The sequence below is a fragment of the Geotrypetes seraphini genome, chromosome 15, assembly GCF_902459505.1.
Source record: "Geotrypetes seraphini chromosome 15, aGeoSer1.1, whole genome shotgun sequence".
NCBI lineage: Eukaryota > Metazoa > Chordata > Amphibia > Gymnophiona > Dermophiidae > Geotrypetes > Geotrypetes seraphini.
This window is the reverse complement of record NC_047098.1, coordinates 55456674-55482173: the sequence shown is the minus strand read 5'-3', so window position 1 is coordinate 55482173 and position 25500 is coordinate 55456674. Positions and strand designations below refer to the sequence as shown.

At 42.1% G+C, this 25500-nt stretch overlaps 1 protein-coding gene across 1 annotated transcript in view; it reads left to right on the top strand.

Annotated features, from left to right (window-relative positions):
• Positions 1-25500, top strand: part of UBE2G1 (ubiquitin conjugating enzyme E2 G1) — a 120339-nt gene that overhangs the window by 92695 nt on the left and 2144 nt on the right. Inside the window, exons 4-5 of the mRNA XM_033922283.1 lie at positions 17276-17454; positions 19231-19354. Coding sequence (XP_033778174.1) covers positions 17276-17454; positions 19231-19317 — 266 coding nt within the window. The 3' untranslated portion in view covers positions 19318-19354. The remainder of the gene's footprint in view (positions 1-17275; positions 17455-19230; positions 19355-25500) is intronic.

Sequence of the window (25500 nt, the reverse complement as noted above, 5' to 3'; positions counted from 1 at the left end):
CTTGAACATTGGATATAGTAGGGTTTATATTCCCACTATCACTGGGTACCGGATGAAGGGGAGGAGTGCGATTGAGGGGACTTATTGAAGCTCCTGACAAGGAGGAATCTACATTTGGTAGTACCACAGGTAAATTATCAGAAAGTAATGTTAGGTGTCTATCCATTGGACCTGATATCACTGGTGTAGAGCTTTTTGGTTTAATTTTTCTTTTTCCCATATTGTAACTGTCATATAAAAATTATAGGAAAAAATTTTTATATTACCAACCAATTCCAGCTCCCGGACTCCTCGTGGCTCCAAGGGGCCTGGCATGCCCCTTAGGGCACGCCCCTTCGGCCACGCCCTGCGGCCGCAATCGCGGCAGCGGCTTGATTTTAAGGAGTTGTAGACGGACCCGATGACGTCAGGGGGTCCGTCTCGGTAGATGCCTGCGGGCGTGTAAAAAAGTTAAGATCCGCTGCTGCAGGAGGCCAGGAATCTACAAACGCTCCCCTCGGTGATATCCTCTTAGTGAGTACAAGGCTCCCCTCATTGATACTTAAAGGGACTGTGGGCTAGATTCACTAACCTGCCCAATCATGACCGATCTGTGTCCGATCCGGGCAGGTCTGATGGATTCAAAAAGCAGTAATATTCTAATGGGGGCAACTAGAGGAACGCCCCCATCTTCCAACACAGATCGCTAGTGTGCGATCCCGACACATGCGCAGACCATCTGTAGATGGTTTGCGCATGTGTCTAAAACCCATCTGAGCCGTGCCTTTTTAAAATAAACTTTAGCCCAGCGAGCCTGTGGTTTTAACCCGCTTTAAACCCGCAGGTTAAAACTACGGGCTCGCTGTGCGAAGAAGGGCAGGAGAGATTCGATGGAGAGCAGGGCGGCAGGTAGGAGTGATGCAGGGCGTGCAGAGAGCAGGGCGGCAATGAAGCTGGAGAGTCAGAAAGGACGTTTGTGGCTGGTCTCCAGCAGTCGCTTCTTGAGTTGATCGGCCAGCCCAGTCAGATCGCGAAATTTGTTTTGTGAATCGCGTCCCTGCCTACTTTGCATGCCGTTCCCCCTCATTTGCATGCTCGGATCGGAATCGGATCAGAATCAGATTGGCAGAAAGGTAAATGAATCGGGCTGGAGTAAAATCGGGTCGCAAACCAATCGGTTTGCTTAGTGAATCTAGCCTTACATGTTGGCTGATGAAAGAGCAGACATCAGAGAGCGGTATTTTGGTCTCTGACTACAGACACACTACGTTTAATCTAATCTACAATTTGTGAGTTGCTCTATGCCTAAATAGGTTCAAGGCGATGTACAATTCGGGTGCTAAGCAAACAGATAAGGGAAAAAGGAGAAAGGAGGAGGAGCGAGAAGGTGAAGAGTCTTCTACGGAGAAGCATTGAGGAGAATTAGAAGTACAGTTTACATTGGATAAGCATTGAGATATTAGAAGTACAGTTTGCTTTGGAATGAGGAAGAAATCTTTGAGTTTGAACAAGCTATTGATTGTTAATGAAGTATATCGTCTCAAAGAGAAGTCTTTAGTTTCTTTCGCAATCTGAGATAGGGTTCTATTTTGATGTTATTAGGAGGCTGTTCCAATTTTTGCACCGAAGTAGGTGATGAGTGAACATAAGAACTGCTGCTGTTGGGTCAGACCAGTGGTCTGTCATGCCCAGCAGTCTGCTCACACGGTGGCCCTTGGTCAAAGACCAGCGCCCTAACTGAGACTAGCCCTACCTGCGTACGTTCTGCTTCAGTAGGAACTTGTCTAACTTTGTCTTGAATTCCTGGAGGGTGTTTTCCCCTACGACAGACTCCGGAAGAGCGTTCCAGTTTTCTACCACTCTCTGAATGAAGAAGAACTTTCTTATATTCGTACGGAATCTATCCCCTATCAATTTTAGAGAGTGCCCTCTCATTCTCCCTACCTTGGAGAGGGTGAACAACCTGTCCTTATCTGCTAAGTGTATTCTCTTCAGTATCTTGAATGTTTCGATCATGTCCTCTCAGTCTCCTCTATTTGAGGGAGAAAAAGCCCAGTTTCTCTAATCTTTCACACTCCTCCAGCTCCTTAACCATCTTAGTCGCCCTTCTCTGGACCCTTTCAAGTAGCATCATGTCCTTCTTCTTGTACAGCGACCAGTGCTGGACACAGTACTCCAGGTGAGGGAGCACCATGACCCGGTACAGTGGCATGATAACCTTCTCCGATCTGTTTGTGATCTTCTTTATAATTCCTAGCATTCTGTTTGCCCTTTTTGCTGCCACTGCACTTCGCGTGGACAGCTTCATTGACTTGTCGATCATAACTCACAAGTCTCTTTCCTGGGAGGTCTCTCCAAGTACCGGCCCGGACATCCTGTATTCGTGCATGAGATTTTTGTTACCTACATGCATCACCTTACACTTATCCATGTTAAACCTCATCTGCCATGTTGATGCCCATTCCTCAAGCCTGATTATGTCACGTTGCAGATCTTCGCAATCCCCCTGTGTCTTCACTACTCTGAATAACTTTGTATCGTCTGCAAATTTAATCACCTCATTCATACCAATATCTAGATCATTTATAAAGATGTTGAAGAGCACAGGTCCAAGCACCGAGCCCTGCGGCACCCCACTAGTGACACTCTTCCAGTCCGAGTATTGCCCATTTACCCCCACTCTCTTGTTTCCTATGATCCAGCCAGTTTTTAATCCACATGAGTATTTCACCCTCGATTCCATGGCTCGCAATTTTCTGAAGTAGTCGTTCATGCGGAACCTTATCAAACGCCTTCTGAAAATCCAGATATACAATGTCAACAGGGTCGCCTTTGTCTATCTGTCTGTTTACTCCCTCAAAGAAGTGCAGCAAGTTTGTTAAACATGATCTGCCGTTGCTAAAACCGTGTTGACTAGTCCTCATCAGCCCGTGTCCATCAAGGTGATCAATGATGCGGTCCTTTATCAGTGACTCTACCATTTTCCCGGTACCGAGCTCAGACTCACCGGTCTGTAGTTTCCCAGATATCCCCTCAAATCTTTCTTGAAGAACAGCGTAACATTCGCCACCTTCCGGAATCTTTCCTGATTTGATCGACAGATTGGCTATTAGTTGAAGCAGTTCAGCTATGGTCCCTTTCAGTTCCTTGATGACCCTCGGATGGATGCCATCTGATCCCAGGGATTTATCGCTCTTAAGCCTATCAATCTGCCTACACACCTCCTCTAGACTGACTGTCAATCCTGTCGGCTTTTCTTCTTCATTTCCAGCATATAGCCTGATGGGTTCCGGTATGCTGTGTACATCTTCTTCGGTAAATACAGACGCAAAAAATGTGTTCAGTTTGTCGGTGATTACTTTGTCCTCCTTTAGCGCTCCCTTTAATCCATGGCCATCCAATGGTCCCACCGCTTCCTTGCAGGTCATTTCCCCTTAATTTATCGAAAGAACGGCTTGAAGTTCTTCGCCTCCTTGGCTATTTTTTCCTCTAAGTCTCTTTTGGCCCCTTTTACCGCTTTTTGGCACCTGCTTTGATGTTGTTTGTGCTTGTTCCAGTTTTTGTCCGTTTTTGACCTTTTCCATTCCTTAAACGAAGTTTTCTTGTCTCTTATCGTTTCCTTCCCCTCTACAGTGAGCCATGCTGGTTCTTTGTTCTTTTTCCTCTTTGATCCCTTGTTGATTCGCGGTATATATAGATTTTGCGCCTCGGTGACACTGTCCTTAAAAAGGGACTAAGCTTGCTCTAGCGTTTTTACAGTGCTTATCCTCTTGTTAATCTTCTTCCATACCATAAGTCTTCCATACCATAAGTCCTTCATAATTCCCTTTTCGGAAGTTCGGTACCGTGACTGTCGTTTTGGACTGATGTTTCTCCCTTGCGTCCAGATCAAAGCGGATTATATTGTAATCGCTTTTTCCCAGCGTCCCTTATACTTCTACACCGTGCCAGTCCTCATAGACCATTTAGAATTAAGTCCAGAATTGTATTTCCTCTAATGTTTTCCTTGACAAGTTGTTCCAGGATGCAATCGCCTACAGCATCCAAGAACTTGGTCTTTCTAATGCAGCTGGAGGTGCCTAGGTTCCTATCTATTCCCGGATAGTTGAAGTCACCCATGATAACTGCGTTGCCTCCCTTGTAGTTGTGTTTAATCTTGTCCATCATTTCTCTGTCAATTTCTTCGGACTGCCCTGGGGGGTTGGTAGTAGATGCTGATCTTCGTTTCCAGGCCATTTGTTCCCGGAATTTTGACCCATAGAGATTCTAACTTATCAGTCAGTTGTGGCGTGCTCTCTCCAGTAGATTCAATTCCCTCTTTGACATATATTGCAATGTCCCCAACTTTTTGAGCCACTGTCTCTGCGGTATAGTTTGTATCCCGGTAGCACAGTGTCCCAGACGTTTTCCTCAGTCCACCATGTTTCTGTGATGCCTATGATGTCAACATTATCTCTTTGTGCCATAGCTTCTAATTCACCCATCTTATTTCTAAGGCTCCTTGCGTTCATGTACATACACTTGAGTTTGCGGCCTGTTCCTTTCTTGTATTTCCTTCCCTCTTGTGTCCTTTTCGATCTGTCTTGCCTGTGATCCGGTGAGTCTTTCCCTCTTATCTTCTTGCATGGTATCCTCCGGGTATACCGGTTCCCGAACCATCGACTCTCTTGGTCGACTGTCGGCTTTCCCCTTCTTCCTAGCTTAAAAACTTCTCAACTTCTCTCTTGATGTTGCCTGCAAGTAGCCTTGTTCCGTCTCTGCTGGGTGGAGTTCGTCCTTCCTGTATAGCTTGCTCTTCCCCCAGAATGTCGTCCAGTTGTGCAGGAAGTGGAATCCTTCTTCCTCACACCATTGCCGCATCCACACGCTGACTGCTTGCAGTTCCATCTGCATCTTCTCATCAGCCCTGGGTACCGGCAGGATCTCCGAGAATGCTATCCTCTGCGTTCTGGTCTTCAGCTTCCTTCCCAGCATCCGGAACTAGTCCTTCAGTACTTCCCTGTTGTAGTTCTGTTGCTCACGTTGTTCGTCCCCACATGGATCACCACTGCCGTATCTTCTTCTTCCACACTGTCGATGATTCTGTCGATGCGGCTCACTATGTCTTCTACCTTGACACCCGGTAGGCAAGTCACCAGCCAATCCAGTCTTCCTCCTGCTATGTGGCTGTCGACTTGTCTGATGATTGAGTCCCTCACAATGATTGCTGTCCTCTCTATCTTCTCTTGATTCTCCAGCCACAGGTCCGTATCCTTCGTTCTCGCTGCTGTGTCATCCATTTCTCCGTGGTGGTTGTCCATCGGGTGGTCCACACTCTACAAACACTTTCGGCAGTTCCACTGTTGCTGGTGATTTTCCACGACCTCCCTGTATGCCTCCTCTATGAACTTCTCCAGCTCTCGGACTTCTTCCTTTATGGTGTCCTGTCTTTTTCTCTGCTTCCCCTGTCTTTTTTTTTTCATTTTAATGTTTATTAATTTTCATTTTCATGATCAACAAAAATCAACCATTTTAACAGTTACATTTCAAATATCAAAGAAATAACAATAAAATTAAATCATTGGAAAATATCCTCAATTGTACTGTTAGTTAGTCCACTATATTAAGGAGTGAGCTTTAAGAAAAATCGGTATAGTTATAATTCTTTAAACATTCTTAGGTAAACAAAGAATAGACCTGAATCACACCTAGGGCCCTACTAATTAAGAGCCTTTCTGTTGCAAGTTATTCGGGTTAACAGCAGTAGACACCTCATTAGCTGAAATAAATCTTGACAATTGTGAAGATTCAAAAAATACATATCTAGTTCCCTGGAAATTAATTATACATTTACAAGGAAATCTAAGTACAAACGTTGCCCCCAATTTTAACACCTGGGGGTGGAGAATTAAGAATTGCTTCCTCTTTTTCTGGGTTACTCTAGATACATCTGGATACATTCTACTTTTATTCTTCATAAATTCTGTATCTTTAAATTTAAAAAATATTTTCAGTAACCACTCCCTATCAGATTCCAGTGCTAGTTGTACAAAAAGCATAGCCACAGTTATCTGATCAGAATCTGATCTTTCTAAAATATAAGTCAAATCTAATACATCTAAAGTTCCTTCCACAGGAACCTGTTGTTCTTCAGCCATTTTCTTCTTTCCAGTTGGAAGATAATAAATTCTAACTACCGGTGGGTAGGATGTTTGTGGTATTTTCAAAACTTCAGTGAGATACCTTTTGAACAGGTCAAGTGGTGAAACCAATAACAATTTAGGAAAATTAATTAACCTCAAATTTTTACTTCTTGACGCATTCTCCAGCATCTCAAGTTTAAAATTAATATTCCCATTATCTTTCATTAATAGCTGATTTTGCACAGTCAAAGTGTCTAAGTTTTGTCTATGTTGCAGAACATCTGCCTCCATTTTATCGACTCTTTGATGTAATTGTGTAGTATCCAGTAATATTCCAGAGCAGTATGAGGTTAAATTTTGCATCTGAGTTCCCAATGAGGTTTGCAATTCGGAAATAGCTTCCCAAATTGAATTTAGGTCTATTACAGCTGGTTTTTTCAAAGGAACTACTGTAAACAGTTTAATTTTCACAGTACCTGAAAATTGCTGTTCTGGAGATTGACTCTGCTGATCCCCTACCAAACTCACAATCTCACGCTGTGGCAGTTGTGTTCCTCCGGCGGTCAAGACACTCTGGACAGCCTGATCTTCCCCTTCTTCGCTGTCCTCCGAGTCTGCCGCCTCACTCGTTGCGTTCAGCGATAAACATGGGCGTGCCAGCACTGGCGTGCTGCGCTCCTCCGGGGAGAAGCTGACTGCCTCAAAGGAAGCTCCGGAGTTCCCCGACAAACTCGCGCCTCCAGCCAAGGCTCTCTCCTCCGGCATTCCGCCCGGGCGTCGCTCGACAAAAAGATCCATCGGACCAGGTATAGTTACTCCTCCTGACCCGGGCTCTGAAGGAAAAACCCGAGTCTTTGACTTGCGTTTCACCATGATTAATCCACAGACCCGACGGCGTTCCACCGAGTTCCTTCAGGTCGCCATCTTAGTTAGGCTCCTCCCCAGGCCTGCTTCCCCTGTCCTGACGTTCTCTGCATCTATGTCTCTCTCCTCCACTGCTTGAAGTGCCTCCAGTTCCAGTATTCTACCCTCCAGGACTCTTACTTGTCTCTTCAGACTCTCCAGGGGGGTAGTCATACATATGGCAGATGGTGCAGAAAACTGGGTAGCTCAACATTTTGCTTCCATCTGCTGCTTCCATTGCTGCCTGCTTGTCTGCTGTGGTTGTCCTCTGCGCCTGCTGTGTCCTCTGTCTGCCTGGCTGTGTGTCCTCTACGCCTGCTATGTTCTTCTCTCCTTTAGCGGTCTGTGGTTGTGTGTCCTCTGTACCTGCTGTGTCTGCCTGGTTGTGTGCCCTCTGCACCTGTTGTGGTCTCTTTCGGCTCTGCTTTAGTGGTGGCTCATCCCTTCTCAAGGCCCTTCGCAAAGGCGCTCTCGCTAAGGCGAGCGCCTTTTAACGCTAGCCTTCACGCGCCGAACGGCTGAGCGCTGTTGGCCCCTCCCCTTTTAAGGCGGAGCTTCAGTGGTCGAGGTCAGGGGGTGGGCGGAGCTAACTCGCCGATTCCCCTCTTGGTCTCCTGCCTCTGCTTCTCTCTCCTGCTCTTTTTTCAGTTTTTTTCCCCCTTTGGCTTCTCCTTCTGCAACTGCTTTTCTCCTGCTCAGATCAACTCTGCTCCGTTGGCCCCTCCCCTTTTAAGGCAGAGCTTCGGTGGTTGATGTCGGGGGTGGGCAGAGCTAATTCTTGCTGATTCCCTTCATGGTCTCCTGCCTTTGCTTCTCTCTCCTGTTCTTTTTTCAGGTTTTTTTTCACCCTTTGGCTTCTCTCTCTCTGCCTCTGCTTTTCTGCTGCTCAGATCAACTCGGATCCATTGGCCTTTCCCCTTTTAAGGCAAAGCTTTGGTCGATATTTGGGGGGTGGGCGGAGCTAACTCTCGCCGATTCCTCTCTTGGTCTCCTGCCTCTGCTTCTCTCTCCTGCTCTGTTTTCAGTTTTTTTTCCCCCCCTTTGGCTTCTCTCTCCCTCTGCCTCTTTCTGAATGTGCACTTGTACTTTATTCCTTTAGGAGATGGGAGGGTCAAAAGAAATTTCTTGATGTTTCTGGTTAAATTGGACAAAAAAATTGATGAAAACGCTTATGAGAGGTTCAGCTGAGCTTGCATATAAGATGTGATATATTATGAATTTAATGCATGCAGTGGTTGGTAGCCAGTGGAGTGTATTGAAATAGGGCGATATGGAGTCAAATTGTTTCAGCTTGAAGATTATCCATATTGCTGTGTTTTGAATCGGTTGTAGTTTGCAGCCAAGGGTAGTGTTTATGCCTGCATAAATTGATTTACAGTAATCCAGTTAAGATGGTACTAGCATTTGTGTCAGTATTGCAAAGTGATAACTGTGGAAGAAGGGTCTGACTAGTTGGAGTTCTCATACTATAGAAGGGTGTTTTTTGTAAGTTGGCGATATGGGATTCATAGAAGAGGGTAGAGTCCAATATGACCCAGAGTATTTTGGAGATTTTGTTGATATCTAGTTTGGTTCCAGAGGGCAGGATGATGGCTGTAGGGACTGTTTGTAGGGAACTGTGAAACCATAGTACTTTTGTTTTTGCTATGTTAAGTTTGAGCTTTTTGAGTATGACCCATGTTTGTGTTTTGTCTATGTTGCTGGCAGTTCTGAGGGATGTCAATGGAGTTGTATGTAATGGGGATGATGAGGAGTATGTCTGCATATGATAATACTCATTGCTATTGAAGGTAATAATATTGCCTAGTGAACTCATGAATAGGTTGTAGAGTATGGGGGAGAAGGGGAATCCTTAGGGAACACCATAGAATGCTTGTCAGCTTTGCGAAAATTCCTTGTCTTTCCAGATGAGGTAATTTCTATTCTGTAGGAAATCTTTGAGCTGGTTGTATACTGTGCTGAATATGCCTATTTCATTGAGTATGTTAAGAAGCAGTTGGTGGTTGACAGTCAAATGCTGCTGATATATTGAATTGGAGGAGGATGATTTGATATTCTTTGCTTAGTGCTTACTTGATTTTGGTAGTTAAGGTTAGCAGAAGCAGTTCCGTGCTGTATTGTGGGTGAAATCCGAACTGCATTATGATGAAGGCAGGAGTGTTTTTCGATATAGATTGAGAGCTATTACATGTGTTTTTTTAAAGTTTGGTGAGTATTGGGATGCCAGCTATAGGCCTGTAATTTGTAGGATTTATTAGATCTGTGTTTACACTCACCCCTATTCCCAAGACACCAATCTGACCTATTTGGGACGGAAGTTGGCCTTGATGTTGCAAATTGTTCAGAAAGTGAGTGATCCAAGCAATGATGTGATTCAGGGCATTAGCAAATAATCAGCTGGGGCATATGTCGAGGATGCCGCTGTGGGAGGAGAGGTTCTTTAGTAGTTTAGCTGTGTCAGAATTTTCTAGTGGTATAAATGTGCTCCAGATTTGGTCAGCAGCAAAGGGGTTGGAATTCATCTTTTGATGAGTGAATTGGAGCTGTTGTGGTGGAAGTGTTCTTAACTTCTTGTTGTAAGGTCTTTATCTTATTGAGGAAGTGATCAGCGAGGGTCTGGCCAGTAAGTTAAGAGATCTTTCCTGCAGACCTAGGTCTGTAAGCATAGTAAGTAGTTTTTTGATATTGAAGTTGTCATTTTCAATTTCATGAGCATAGTGAGCTTTTTTGGCTTCAGCAACATTGTATTTATATTTGTTGATCACAGCCCTCCATGGAATTTTGTGTTCAGGTGACTTACTTTTTTGCCATTTCTTCTCAAGTTTGCGGCAATATTGCTTTTCTGCTTTCAAGGTATCTGTGAACCTGGGGGACAGAGCTGGGTCAGTTCTGGGCTGGCTTTGTCCTTGAGCCAGGATTCTGAGAAGAAAGCAAGGCTTGGGTTGTTGGTAGTTATCAGTTCAATCAATAGTAGTAACTTGTTGACTACCGATCTGGCATTCATGTAAGTGCATGGTAGTGAATTGTGAGAATGTGTTTCAGGTTTAGGTGGGTTTTGGTTTGAGGAGATCTGGGTTTCTTTTTCTATGTGGGACGATTGCTGGTGATAGTAGGGATGGGATTGAGAGTTAGGATGGTGTGGTCTGCGAAGTGTGGATTTGTTTGCCTGGTTTTCTGCACGATCGCTCATTCCTCGATCCAACCATGCAAATAAGCTGATTAATATTAAAATGCTATTGATGCTCTGGCATGGCTTCCTGATGCACTAAAAAAGTGATAACTTTTACCTGTCTCTTTTTTTTTTAATGAGCACAGATGCTATGCATATTACACATGCACAATATCTGTCCTGTTAGAAAAAAAAGCCCCCCCCCCCCTTACAGATGATGGTCCTTCCCGACCAACCAGCACTTGGAACTGACCCCTCCCCTAAGCCAGCAAAAACAGCAGGAGCCATGGTGACTCTCTCCCCCCACCCCCAACCCGTGGCAACGAAATGGATCGCTGTAAGAGCGACTCTCACACATGCGCAGAGCTGGCAAGGGAAGCCCAGACAGCTGAGAGGCAGGGGAAAACCTCCTGCTCTTCAACTGTTCGGGGCATGAAACCTTTTTTCCCCCATCCCTTTCTTTTTTTAAACACACATACAATATCTGCCCGATTCAAAAAAACAAAACCTCCCCCCAGTGATACACACTCACACTCTCACTCACTCACTCTCTCACGCCAATCTCTCCTCCGCAGCAGCAAAATCTCAAACTATATCAATGGCTTCCTGGCATAAAGAAAAAGCTCCAGCAGCTCTTGGGTAGATGCATTATTTAATGTGTATCTATTTTCTCTGGGGTTTCATTTGAACAAACTGGGCTCTAGACTGTTTAGTTATGCCGATGACATTACGATCATCATTCCTTGTAATACAGCTATATCTAATATTACCCAAATAATTGAGTCTATACTGAAACTGATGGAATCATGGATGCAAGAATTTAAATTCAAATTAAATCATAAGACCAAATTCTTTGTTGCGTCTCCACCTAGAATTTTATATGAACCATCAATTACTATAGACTCAACACTCTATAAGATCAATCCAATGATTTAAAATATTGGGAGTTGTTAGATCAACACTTGACCATGAAAAAGCAAGTAGATGCTGTGGTGCAAAAGGGTTATTACACATTGTGGAAGCTGCATACCATAAAATCGTATTTTGAATTTCCGGCCTTTAAACTTTTAGTTCAGTCAGTACTTCTAAGTCTTCTCGACTATTGTAATAGTGTCTATTTGACATGTACCAAGAAAGAAATGGCTAGGCTTAGACTGATTCAAAATACGGGGGTCAAATTAATTTATGGTCTAAAGAAATATGATCATGTGACTCCTTTCTACTGTGAGTTGCATTGGCTTTCAGTGGAGGCACGTGTTTTGTTTAAGCTGGGTTGTCTTTGTTACAAAGTTGCTTATGGTATTGCTTCAAACTATATTACCGATAGATTTCTCATAGCATTCCATAAACATAGGAGAGAATCGCATGCATTGTTTAATTTTCCAAAACCCAAGTAAATACAAACACCATCACCTGTGGAAAGAAAGGCAAGAGGTCGCCAATGCCATCTATAGAGACTGGTGGCATGCACACCACAGGAGACGGTAAGAAAGCTGTAAGAGGCCACACATGAGTCCCCTTGCACTCATGAGAGTGTCCCAAGAACTAGGGAAATCCCTCCCCGATTGTCACCAATGGGACCAGCACCAAGCTTCTCAGGTTGTGGCTGCCCCGCGATGATCAGCCAGGAAGGCCTGCAGGTCTTCTTTTGTCTTGCACAGCTTGGACCTGGCTGCAGTATGAATCCGAACCTGGGTTGGAAACAGAACAGTGAAATGCAGCTGTGTTCCTCAGAACGCAGAACCTGTTCCTCAGCTCCTTACAATATAGGGCCAGCGCCTTGCATCTCCCAGCAACATCAGCGGTGTAGTCGTTAAAAGAGCAGAAGTTTTTCGCCCTCGTATTCCAAAGTCCCAGCCTTACGGAACTGCGCCAGGATGCAGTCCTTCACCGCTGCATTTAAGTATTGGGCAATCACCGGTCATGGATGTATGGTATCCGCTCGCAGTGTGCCTATGTAGTGCACCCTTTCCACCAAGCCGCAGCCAGGATCATAGAAACATAGAAACAAACGGTAGATAAGGGCCACGGCCCATCAAGTCTGCCCACCGCAATAACCTTCCCTTACCTTTCCCTGTGAAGAGATCCCACGTGACGATCCCATTTTGTCCTAAAATCAGGCACGCTGCTGGCCTCAATTACCTGTAGCGGTAGATTATTCCAGCGATCAACCACCCTTTCGGTGAAAAAGTATTTCCTGGTGTCACCGTGTAGTTTCCCGCCCCTGATTTTCCATGGATGCCCTCTTGTTGCCATGCAAACCCACGTGCTCTGGCAGCCATTTCTCTAAGATAGCACTCAGCTCAGAATCTTTAACACGCTCTGGAAGACCGACCATACGCAGGTTGTTTCTTCACCCTCGGTTTTCCTGGTCTTCAGGCGAGATTGTAAGATCTTACAGGTGGTTTAAGCTCCTGCACCCGGGTCACAGTCAGTCCAGCGACGTCTTCTTGGGCCAAAACCCGCTGTTCCAGGTGAGTGATTTGTGTTCCCTGCCGTTCAACACAGTCCTTCATCTGAATTCTTCCATTAGTAATCTGAGAACTATCGCCCCCCTCTTGGTAGAAATATTTTTTTAAAACAGTATGTCTAAAATCATTAATATGATGACCTGCTTCAACCAATGAGATACAATAGGAGCTTGAAGTTGTTTACGCCTGATGTTAGAGAGATGTTCTCCCATCCGTATTTTTACTTTTCTTTTAGTGTGACCTATATAGAGTTAATTGCAAGGACAAATTATGCTATAAACAACTTCAGCCAAATCACAATTAGTATTAGTTCTCAAAAATAACTTTACTTGTATGGGGAATTAATATATGGTTTTACTGCACTTTTTGTTTGATGACTGAGCACTTTACAAGCACTTCAAAGCACTTTTTTAAGATTGTTAATTTTTAACCTATTTTTATAGTATCTTCTGTTTATTATATAGTATTTTGGTAAAACCACCTAGAAGTTTGATTAGGCGGTATAAGAAATTTTAAATAAACTTGAAACTTGCATTCAGATTACTCTACTTTAAAACTCTCAGGATCAAACCCACAACCTCACTCTGCTGAGGCAGCAGCTCTAACTGCTAAACCGCCATTCCACACTGTATAGGGCTGTACTTGAGATCTGGTTAGCAGAAGCAAAAATAAAAAACCCTTCAAGTCTTGGATGTGTTTTTTCTGCCTCTTATCAGAGCTCAGCAAATACCTGCACAGTATGGAAGAGTGGCTCAGTGGGTAGAGCTCTTGCTTCAGCAACCTGATTGTTTGGGTTTGATCCTGGGAAAGTCGCAAATTAAAAAAACAAGAGAGAGAGAGAGATTGCGGGCTCCAGCGATCAGGAGCTGTATTATTCTTGTGCAGAAGAGCTGTACCTACTGATTTGCTCTTCTGCACAGGCGCCAGGCACATTTCTTCCCCCTTATTACTGGACTGCTCAGCACAGCTAAGGAGCATAAAATTTGCATGCTATTTGTGTTGAGCATAGAATGGTAAATCAAAATCACTCCCAACCTGGTATTTTTTTTTTTAATTAAGCCCACCCCCTATCCCCAGAGCTTTGTGCATTGAGCCCTCGGTCACTAGCAGCAGTTTTGAGAAAAACAGGTAGCAGCTTTTGAATTGAGTGGGTCTTGCATAGAGGATTCAACAGTCATTTAAAATTTTATTTATTTTAAAAAAATTTCTATCCTGCTTATCTAATAAGCGGGTAACAAATTATTACACACATAAAATAAAACAAACTCTATACATTCATCAATACATATTAAAATCTGCTTCCTTTAAACATGCCATCTTCTAGTAGTCAAAATATTCTGACATCTGCTGATTTAAACAATCAGTTTTGAAATGCCCTTACAAGAGATTTTTTTTAGATTTAAAATCTGCACTTAATCTTAGTGTCCCTTTCATTGAGTTCTATAGCCTCTGGTCTGACAAGGATACTGCTGCCGTACATGTTTTCTTATACTGTATGTCCTGAGTATTCTCCAAAGTTAATCGCATAGTTGCCTCTGATCGCAAATTTTGTTTGGAATATATTTTCTTAGAATTTGGATTAAGTACCATGGTGCCTCTCTGTAGAGCACATGATTATGATGATCAAAATTTTGTACTTGATTAGAAATTCAATAGGCAACTAATGTAACTTTTTTTAAAACAGGGGTGATATGATCGTATTTTGATACTCCGGTAATTAACCTCGCAGCTGTGTTCTATATTACCTGCAAGGCATGAACCCTCGCTCTTGTAATGCCTAAAATAGTGAATTACAAAAATCGAATTTGCCTATAATGAAGCTTTGGGCCACAATTTGGAAGGCTAATGCCGATAACATTGGTCTGACTCTTGACAGAGCTCTCATTTGCATAAATGCTTCCTTAATCACATGCAAAATGTGATTTTTTCCATTGAAAGGTAATTATCAAGATAGTCTCATACAAGAAATAACAGTTACAGAAGAATTTTGCAGTTCTACTTCTTTCACTTGCATTAAACCAACAACATTCTTGATGAACATCAATTCTGCTTTCTGCATAAATTCTATATTGAACTTCCAGCTTTTCCATAACTTTTCCCAATGATGCGACTCGTACATATTAAACAGCAAAGGTGAGAGTGTCAAACCTTGCGGCACACCCTTCTTTGCTAAGAATGTGGCAGACATACTCTCAAATATCATGGACTTAGTGAGTAATTTAATTCATCAAGGCAAGATTTCATTTTATCACATAAATCAAAACTGACAGACCAAATGGGCTGAGTGAGTTTTTTGGAAGTTGTTTTTAGTTTTGACCATGTGCTAGTTCATCCCTTAATAGAAACATTGATGACACATTCTTGTCCCTTGCTTTCTTGAATTTAGAGGCAGTCATCGTCTCCACCAGAAGACTGCTTCATGAATTCAACAGCCTTTCTGTAAAGAAATAGGCTCAGGAATAATCTAAGGAGATACACTTCTCCCTCCGTATTCACGGTTTCAGCATTTGCGGTTTCGATTATTCACGGTTTTTAGCTTGCTGGTTCCTCCCCCCAAATTACGTCAGCTTACATAGAGAAATCACTGATTCCATGCATTTACAGAGAAAATCACTGATTCCCAGCACTTTCTTCACCGTGTTTTGCCTCTCCTTCAGGAACAGGCCAGGTCTCCCACCATGTTATTCGCGGTTTCACCATATTCACAATGGTTTTTAATAGAAAACAGCAAATAACATATGAAAAAATTTTTCACGGTTTTTCTGTATTTGCGGTTCTGTTAATCCTCTATCACAGCGAATATGGAAGAAGTGTATGTCCTTTCTCCTTCATACTAGCCATATGTTACCATATTTTATATGTTCTCACCCCAGTCCTTAGGACATACACAGCTAGTTGAGTTTTGGTTATCCATTATAACTATGCATGAGAGAGTTGCATTTAGTATTTATTTTTTTAATTTATTGACCACTTAAATCTAAGCGATTTCCATTTAAAAAAAACAACAGACAGCATATATAACAGATTATGACTGTTAACAGAACTTAACATTACACAGTACTATATTGCAATACAACGTCAGGCCCTTCCTTTTCTTTATCTCTCATAGTCAAACTATAGCCATAACACTTATGTTTCTCAGTAAAATATTATCAAAATTATATCAGAATCATAATTCTCCCTTTCTTTACATCTTATACAATCATAATATTACAAGATAGATGTAACAAAATCAATGTCTTCCCACCATTTGTCACATAAATGCATCCACAAATAATTGTGTTTTTCAACATTTTCTTAAAGTTCAAACGATTGATACAAAGTCTCAAGGTTCCATGGAGAGAATTCCAAAGCTTTACGCCAACTATAGAAAACACTGACACACTAAAGTCTTGCATAATGAACACTTATCTTCCTTCTCAGAAATCAATTTCATCCCTCCCTCAGATCTCAACTTTCTATTTGGCTGATAGATTTTCCATAGATTTTGAAAGCACAAAGGGATTGACCAATATAAAGTCTGGTGCACAGTTGAAAGTACTTTGTAATATACTCGATGTACTGGACAGTGTAATTGTTTCAACACTGGAGTGAGGTGCGCTATCCTTGATATATCGGCATTTAGCCTTGCAGCAAAGTTCATCAATTGTTGCAGTGCCTTATTTCATCTTTGTCAAACCTAGATAAAGCATATTGCAGTAATCCAATCTAGTCAATATCAGTGCTCGAACCACAGAATGAAAATCACATGGCGAAAGCATTGATCTTAATTGATATAAAGTGTGCAATTGTGCGTACCCTCCCTGAATAACTCTTGAGTATTTGTTTTCCCATTGAAAGTGCAGAATCCAAACAAATACCCAAATTTTCATCTTTCTTCACTGCCAATTGCATTCCCATCACTGTGAACTGTACCGGAAATTTCTCAAATTCCTCACCACTCACAATTATCTCAGTCTTTCCTACATTCATTTGCAATCCATGGTCATCCATCCAAGCATTCACATCACTCTAACTATTCAGATCCATCTCCACTTCCACCATACTCTTTTTTTTTCATAGGGAAAAAGAACAAGATGTCATCAGCGTACAATCTGTAATGCACATGCAAAGTACAAAATTTTTTTCCTAACATAGCCATATAGATATTAAATAGCATCGCAGATAGTGTTCCTCAGGGCTCTGTTTTTCTTCACTATCTTGCTTTCAAACACACACTGACCATTACGAACAGTAAAGGATCGTCCCAACAAATAGGAAGAAAATCATAATGCTTCACTACAGATTCCAAGGTTTGACAGTTTCTGCAATAACTTCAAATTAACGGTAGTAGAGGTATGCATGCAAATTTCTCATGCATAGTCATTGAATATCATGAAAACTTGACTGGCTTTGTATGTCCTGAGGACTAGGCTGAAAATTACTGGTCCAGTTTGTGAATGTATTAAGTCAGTTTTCATTCAGGCACTTTTCATCTGGATTAGGCACAAAGAAAACGAGTAATCTACAAAAAAGCACTTTTAATATAGAGTATGCTTTCTATTCTGAATAACTATATATGAAATTAAGCTAAATTTTAACAGATTCTAGTATTAAATGCATGTACTTAACTTTCATTTTTTACTTTGTAGTTGATAAGAATGGAGATGTATGCATATCTATCCTTCATGAGCCAGGTGAAGATAAGTATGGTTATGAAAAACCTGAAGAGCGCTGGCTTCCTATCCACACAGTGGAAACAATAATGATAAGTGTAATTTCTATGCTGGCAGACCCTAATGGAGACTCGCCTGCAAATGTTGATGCAGCGGTAAGATAGCTCTTCCTCTCAAAGTACTTGAGGAACTAAAAGCAGAGTCAAGTTCTTTTATAATGTTAGGCATGGATTAGTAAAATGTCTAAACGTGACAGTCTGCAATAACAGAGTGCAGAAGCTATATTGTTGAGCTAGCCTAGTTGCTTAGTTGCAGTGCTGGGTGCTTCTATATGAAAAGATCCTGGTTCCAGTCCACAAGTGGCATCTACTGCTCCAAGGGCTGGCTGAGGATAATGTGGGTGGGGAAGCACAAGGATAAAGAGAGTTAATTGTTGCTAAAGCTTGACATCTAGTGGCTTGATGGAGACCTGCAACTGTGTGACCCTAGTCACACAATAATGAAACTAATGGTGGCTTTTACATAAATGGCTATTTTAGAAAGTTGCTTAAACATGGCCTACACCACAGATTTCAAGAGGTTTGTCAGAGATGTAATTTGGCATGTTGTGACTGGTAGGGGAACACAAATTTGCATGTGTAATCTCCATTTTATAAAGGAAATACATGTACATGAGAGGGGCAAAATTCCCTTTGAGGGTTTACACCAGCTCAAAGGCATGTACAGTTTTTTTAAGTGTTCATTTTCACAATGGTTGGGATTTTCACATCAAAAGAAGAAAAATTGTGGTGTCACTACTTAATTGGTAGCAGTTAAACATATATGTAAAATGAGTTACACATGGAAATAGCCACTTACCTGTGAAGTTGTAAAATTTCCACATACACATGGAGGTACTAGGTTTGTGCTATCCACTTTATCCACATATAGGTTTGTAAAGTGGCTGCTCCTGCTGTGTATTGGCAAATTATACGTGCACTTCAGTATGTCTGCAGAGCCTTTTGTAAGATTCTGCCAGAACTGAGCATGTCATAACCTGAACATCTGAATTCTGTTCTCAGCCTTGTGCAAAATACGCCTTGTTTGGCTCTTTGCTCCAGGTCCTAGCTTTGGTTCTGACAGAACAGGAAACTGAGAGGTCAGAAAAACTGCTTGTCACAGCACATAATTTTAGTATCACAACAAATGTTCATGCTGCACCTTTTGATCACCATGTTGGCTGTGAACTAGTTTTTGAAGATTGGTATTGCAATGTGACATTTTCACTTTGCAATAGAAGTACCACTGTGGATTTGTTATCAAATACCCCTCTCCTTGGGACATGATTTAAAAGCCATATAATTGGAAGTATTGGATATCTGGTCTTGGCTAGGAAGTGGCATGACCAGCTAATGGAGTTTTGTGCAAGTTCTTTTTCTGCATTTTTGCATCTGATTTTGGGTATTATTGCTCAACTACCTGAATTAATCATTTATTTGTCAGCTGGATAATAAGTACATTGCTATTTTGTAATGCAATTAAAACTTGTGATAACGGAGTGGCTGGGCTTGACCTTCAGACTGGATATAACTAAAATTGGAATCGTACATCAAACTATATTTATAAATGCTATCAAAACAAAATCTTATACTGAACTTGTGTAAGTGACAAATAAAATAGATGTTATCTTCCAATAAATGACTTATGAAAAAATCTAAAAAGCATTAGTTTCTCAAGATGTACTGCATTTGCAGGTTTAATCAGTTACACAAGAAAGCCAAGAGAGCTCTGGTGTGTGTGTATGTATGTGTGTGTACACATATATATACATATGCACATATGTGCACATATATATATGCATGTGCACATATGCATATATAAAAGAACAGGAACAGTAAAAGTTTGTTCAAGCTTAGCTAAACCTATTTCTAAAGTCCTTTTTTCATTTGCAGAAAGAATGGAGGGAAGACAGGAATGGAGAATTCAAAAGAAAAGTTGCCCGCTGTGTAAGAAAAAGCCAAGAGACTGCTTTTGAGTGACACTTAATTCAGCTGGTAGTAGCTACACTTTTTCAGGGTAAGCTCAGCTTTAACCAATTGAAGAAATGCTTCTGGAGAATACTCACGAATGTGAAATGTTCTATTTGTGTACCACCTTCCTTAAATATTTTTCCCTGTTCTAAAGTTGTACTTTTTTTTTTTTTTTTTTTTTTGGGGGGGGGAGGGTGTTTTTTTAATTTGTCATACAATTTGAACGTTCCCTAACTTGTCTATTAAATGCATTGTTCCTTGTCCAGCTAGACTAGTCCAAGCACATGAATTTGTCACCTTGCTAACAGATAGAGAACCAGAAATCTACTGAAATCACTATATAAAGGAGTGGTATAGATGAGGAAGTTGCCTGTATTCTCCATCTCAGCAGATGATCATCTCCTGGACTGGTTACTATAAGAACATTGAACTCATGGCTATGTGGTCTAGAAATCTGCTGTTACGTTATAAGGCAGAATATTTCCAAGGGCAATAGTTTCAGAGCTGTCTAAACTCTGTTGAGAGAAGATCCTTTGGGCTCATAGGGTACTGATCTTGGAGCCATCTTTTCTTGTTGGAGCATACTCCTAGCTCCCATATGGTGCATGCTACTCCCCCCTTCTCCTCCTGGGTACAGAAAGCCCTATTTTCTTACAGGGTCAGCTTTCGTATTCTGGTTGAGCGGTCCCCAGATGATTATTGTAGACCGAGTTGGATCCTTCTTGTCCTTGTCCGTTGAGTTGCAGGGTGGTGGTCGTTAATTTGTAGTTGGGAATTGCAAGGAAGATTTTAGTTTTTTCTGGATTCAGTTTAAGTTTGAACCGAGTAGTCCAGTGTTCGACCATGGTGAGTACAGATGAGATGTGTTGTTCTGTTTCTTGTGATAATGAGGATATGGGGATGACGATTGAAATGTCATCTGCATAAATGTAGAATTTCAGATTTCTGTCCGATAGCATGTGTCCTAGTAAAGCCATGTAAATATTGAACAGGGAAGGAGATAGGGGGGAGCCTTGGGGAACTCCACAGGGGTTGCACCAGATGTGAGAGAAGGTTCCCTCATTGTGTACTTGGTAAGTGCGGTTTTTTTAGGAAGCCTGTGAGCCAAGTTAGTACCTGTCCCGAGATGCCCATAGAGTCGAGGCAGTTAAGCAGAATGTCATGGTCTACAAGGTCGAATGCGCTGCTGAGGTCAAACTGGAGTAGCAGTGCACTATTTCCCAGTAGTTAGTGCGGAATCCTGACTGGGAGTCATGAAGAATGTTAAACTTCTCTAGGTATGAATTGAGATCATGATTTTCAAGACCTTCCATAATTTTGAGGAAGAGGGGTATGTTGGCAATGGGTCACATCTACCAAAACTCTATGATGACCTCCAGAGACAGAGTCCTCAACTATAATTTTCATTTCATCACCTATTTTTTTTTTTTTTGTAAGTTCTTGTTGTAATACATCTTGGATAATTCTTTTGTAATCTGCCTTGAACTGCAAGGTAATGGCGGAATAGAAATCTGTAATGTAATGTAATGTCTGTAGTTGGTGGCTGAGGAGAGTGGTTCTTTGGGGTTTTTGATAATTGGAGATACGAGGATGTGACCGAGTTCCAGCGGGAAGTAGCCGGTAGACAAGCAGAGAGTGATCCAATTGAAGAGCTCAGCTTTGAAAGGGGGGGGGGAGCTGTTTTCATGATGGAAGGAGGACAGTTATCTAGTAGGCAATTGGATTTGGAGTATTTAGTGTATAGCTTGAGAAATAGGTTCCAATCTGGGTTTTTGAAGCAATTCCAGGTCATGTCGGCGGTTGAACCTTCATTTTCTAGTCTTCATATGTTGAGGAAAGTGAGATCCTGTTTCCATCAACAACATTTTGCTGTCCTTGTTCAATCAATCATCCTTTCAAGGCTGGATTATTGTAATTCAGTCTATTTAAGCTTGACCAAGAAAAGCTTTCAAGGACTTCAACTGATCCAGAATACTGCAGCTAGGCTGATCTTTGCAAAAAGTAAATTTGATCACATCTCTCCGCTTCTGCAAAAACTTAATTGGCTTCCAATCATTTCCAGGGTTTATTGTAAATGTGCCTGCTTAACCTTTAAGATCTTGCCTGGCATCCTTCCTCCTTTAATCCCCCTGTCTTGGAATTCTGTAAGATCTGACATTACCAGATCTACTCAAAAATTTAAATTGTCCTTTCCTACGTCGAAAGGTGGTAACCTACATTGGCAAATTAGGGAAATCTCTACTTTTCAAAATTACTGAGTTGTGGAATAATTTTCCTTTTCAACTGCACAATCTGGGCTCTTTCCAACCATTTTGAAAACATCTGAAAGCTTGGATATTTTCAAAGTTATAAATTACTACTACTATTTATTATTTCAATAGCGCTGAAAGGCATACGCAGCACTGTATATTTTAACATACAATAGACAGTCACTGCTCAGAAGAGCTTACAATCTAATTTAGACAAGACATTTCAGGGTTGGGGAGGTTATAGTGGGTATAGATATATGACAGCAGTGAGAGGGAGTTAAGAGTTGAAAGCAGTTTCAAAAAAATGGGCCCCCTCCATACTATTCCAATTCCATATTGTATCTGTTCTCTTTTCTAATTTCTTGTAAACCGCGCTGAGCTCTACTGTTATAGAGAAGATGCGGTATATAAGCCTAAGGTTTAGTTTAGTTTAGAGTCACACGAAGCAAATGCTTTGTGTAGCCATCTTGTCTTGGGCTCACCAGCACCCCCCCCCTCTATAAAATATTCTTAAAATTACAGCTATTCCCCATCTTTAGATCCAGCAACTGGCTATTCTGTTTTGAAGGGCCTACCACTGAACACGTTGTTCTAATTTCAGCCATATGAAACTGAATATTTGACTGTATTAATACATAGTGGTGCTTTACTAGCCGGTGTGTGATGGAGTATTATTAGAATTAAAAAGTGCTAATTCCAAGTCACCGATAAGCCTGCTCTTACTTATTTGACTTATGTTGCATCTTCCAGTCCCAGGAACAAGGGGGAATAAGCACCCTAGGCTATCTGAGGAGTCATTGTTTCAGGCCTTACCTTCTCCAAGGTCTCTAGTAAGATCCTAGAATGAAAGGCTGGAGGTTGAGTTGAGGAGGATAGTGTGCTGTATCATTCATGCTCTTGTGGATAATATGATAAAGTATGGATGGTCAGAGTGGGCAGATTCCTAGGATGGGACTAGTGGTTGGAGTTGCAACTTCTGAATAGTCATATGCTGACCATTAATCAGTGGTAAGCTGCACCACTGATGAAAACTGATGTCGCCTCAAATTTCCCCTTGGAGGATCTCTAAGCTAAGGTACCTAACAATGTTTGACAGCAAAGTGTGTGTTTGAGGAGTGATGTTTCCTTACTCTCCTGTTCTTGCCCCCCCATACCAATTATTATTATTTAGACTGTGCCTTGATTTAGATTGTATAAAAGCAAATTTGACTTATTGCAGCTTAATAAATAAACCCTTAGTAAATATTGGGCTAGGTGCACTAAAGTCAGCGATCATCACTAAACCTGTTTTCACAGCTTCAGCGACGATTGCTTTTGCCGACCTGATGCACAAAATTGCTCAGAGCCAGGGCCTTAGGTTGCTCCCCATGCATCACATGGTACATCAGGGAGGGGAAGGGCCATCATTTTCCACATGCTGGGCTTTGGAGCTGGAGGGACTGTGCTTCTCTCTCATCCGGTTGCAGGAGGGAGTGGGCATCCCTCCTGCCTTTTTTTTTTTTTCCAGGAGAAAGGGGGGGGTGTAGGGGATGGTTGGGGGGTGCCGAGTGTATTTGGCCAGGCAGGAGGGAGTAGGCATCTTTCCTGCCATTTTCACTGACATGGGGGGGATCATTGGGAAGGGCCATCAGGGTGGGGGGCTTTTTTAAAATTTTTTTTTTTAGTGGAGCAGATTGTGCATGTGTAACGCACACACATCTGTGCCATTACAAAAAAAAAAAAAAAAAAAGCCTTAACATTAGTGACAGGAGGCTACTTGCTGTTAGGGCTCTGCACATGTGTCAATCGCTCACTGAGCGATTGATCTGTTGGGTTTGCATACAAATGATTTGCACGCAGTGTTGATAGTGCATCGATCGCTTGGCCAGAATCGGTCAGAGAATCAACCAACAGCGATCCAGTTGGTATTACCAACTGACTTTTGTGCATCTAGCCCATTGTCTTGTCAATTTAATGTTTTGTTATCTGAAAGTATAATTTGCTTAGAACCTCACTGTGGAATATAAATTATATAATAAATTATAGCAACTACTGTGACAATAAACTGCATAGTACATGTTGGTCAGTCCACCTTGGCAAATAACTGTATGAACAGTATCTGTGTATTGGGAGAGGGGGAGGAGGGGAATGTACATGTTACATAAGAACATAAGCATCACCTCTGCTGAGTCAAACCATGGGTCCATCACTCCCAGCAGTCTGCTCCCGTGGCGGCCCCTCCAGGTCCATGACCTGTAAGTGATCTTTTCACCTAAAACATTTTATTCCCTAATCATTTAATAATATCCTGTATAGTAACCATCTAACTATACCCTTCAATCCCTTTTCCTTCAGGAAATCATCTAATCCTTTTTTGAAACCCAATATCGTACTCTGTCCTACTACCTCCTCTGGAAGCACATTCCAGGTATCCACCACCTTTTGAGTGAAGAAGAACTTCCTAGCATTTGTTCTGAATCTGTCACCTTTTAGTTTTTTTTAATGCCATCTTGTTTTTGTTGCCCCCGCTAGTCTGAAGAATCTGTTCCTCTCTACCTTCTCTATCCCCTTCATGATCTTACAAGTTTCTATCATGTCCCCTCTAAGTCTCCGCTTCTCCAGGGAAAAGAGCCTCAGCCTCTCCAGCCTTTCAGCATATGAAAGGTTTTCCATGCCTTTTATCATCCTTGTTGCTCTTCTCTGGACCCTTTCGAGTATCGCCATATCCTTCTTAAGGTACGGTGACCAGTACTGAACGCAGTACTCCAGATTCGGGCGCACCATCGCCCAATACAGTGGCAGGATAACTTCCTTCATTCTGGTCATGATACCTTTTTTGATAATGCCCAGCATTCTGTTTGCCTTCTTTGAGGCCACTGCGCATTGTACCGCCGGCTTCATTGTTTTGTCCACCAAAACCCCCAAGTCCTTTTCCAGTTTGCCTTCCCCGAGTACCATCCTCCCCATCGTGTAGTTATACATCGGGTTTCCTTTCCCTAGGTGCAAAACTTTACATTTCTCTACATTGAAGCTCATCTGCCATTTATTTGCCCACTTACTCAGATTGTTCAGGTCCTTTTGTAGTTCTTTACATTCCTCCATAGTTTTAACCCTACTGGAGAGTTTTGCGTTGTCCGCGAATTTTATAACTTCGCACTTTGTCCCTACTTCCAGGTCATTAATGAATATGTTGAACAGCAGCGGTCCCAGCATTGACCCCTGAGGGACGCCACCCGTGACCCATTTTCAGTCAGAGTAGTGTCCCTTTACTCCTACCCTCTGTTTTCTGTCTGCCAGCCAATTTCTGACCCATCTGTGCACGTCCCCTTCCACCCCGTGGTTCTACAGTTTCCTTAGTAGGCGCTCATGGGGTACCTTGTCGAAGGCTTTTTGGAAGTCCAGATATACGATGTCTATGGGGTCACTTTTGTCCAATTGTTCGCTTATCCCTTCAAAGAAATGCAGTAGGTTTTTTGACATAATTTTCCTTTACAGAAACCATGCTGGCTTGTTCTTATCAGATTATTTTTTTTCTATATGCTCATTGATCTTTCCTTGATCAATGATTCGGCCATCTTCCCCGGAACCGAGATTAAGCTCACCGGTCTGTAGTTCCCTGGGTCGCCTCTCAATCCTCTTTTGAAGATAGGTATAACATTCGCTATCCTCCAGTCCTCCGGGATTACCCCTGTTTTCAAGGATAGGTTGCAAATCTGCTGCAGTAACTCTGCTGTTTCGTCTCTGAGCTCTTTCAGTATTCTCGGGTGGATTCCGTCTGGGCCTGGAGATTTATCAGTTTTTAATCTATCTGTTTGAGTACGTCCTCGAGGCTTACCTACATGCATGATAATTTTCCCCCTTGATCCCCCTTGAAGATTTTTTCCGATCTGGCACATTGGATATGTCCTCTTTTGTGAAGACCGATGAGAAGAACATGTTTAGTCTGTTTGCCACCTCTTCTTTC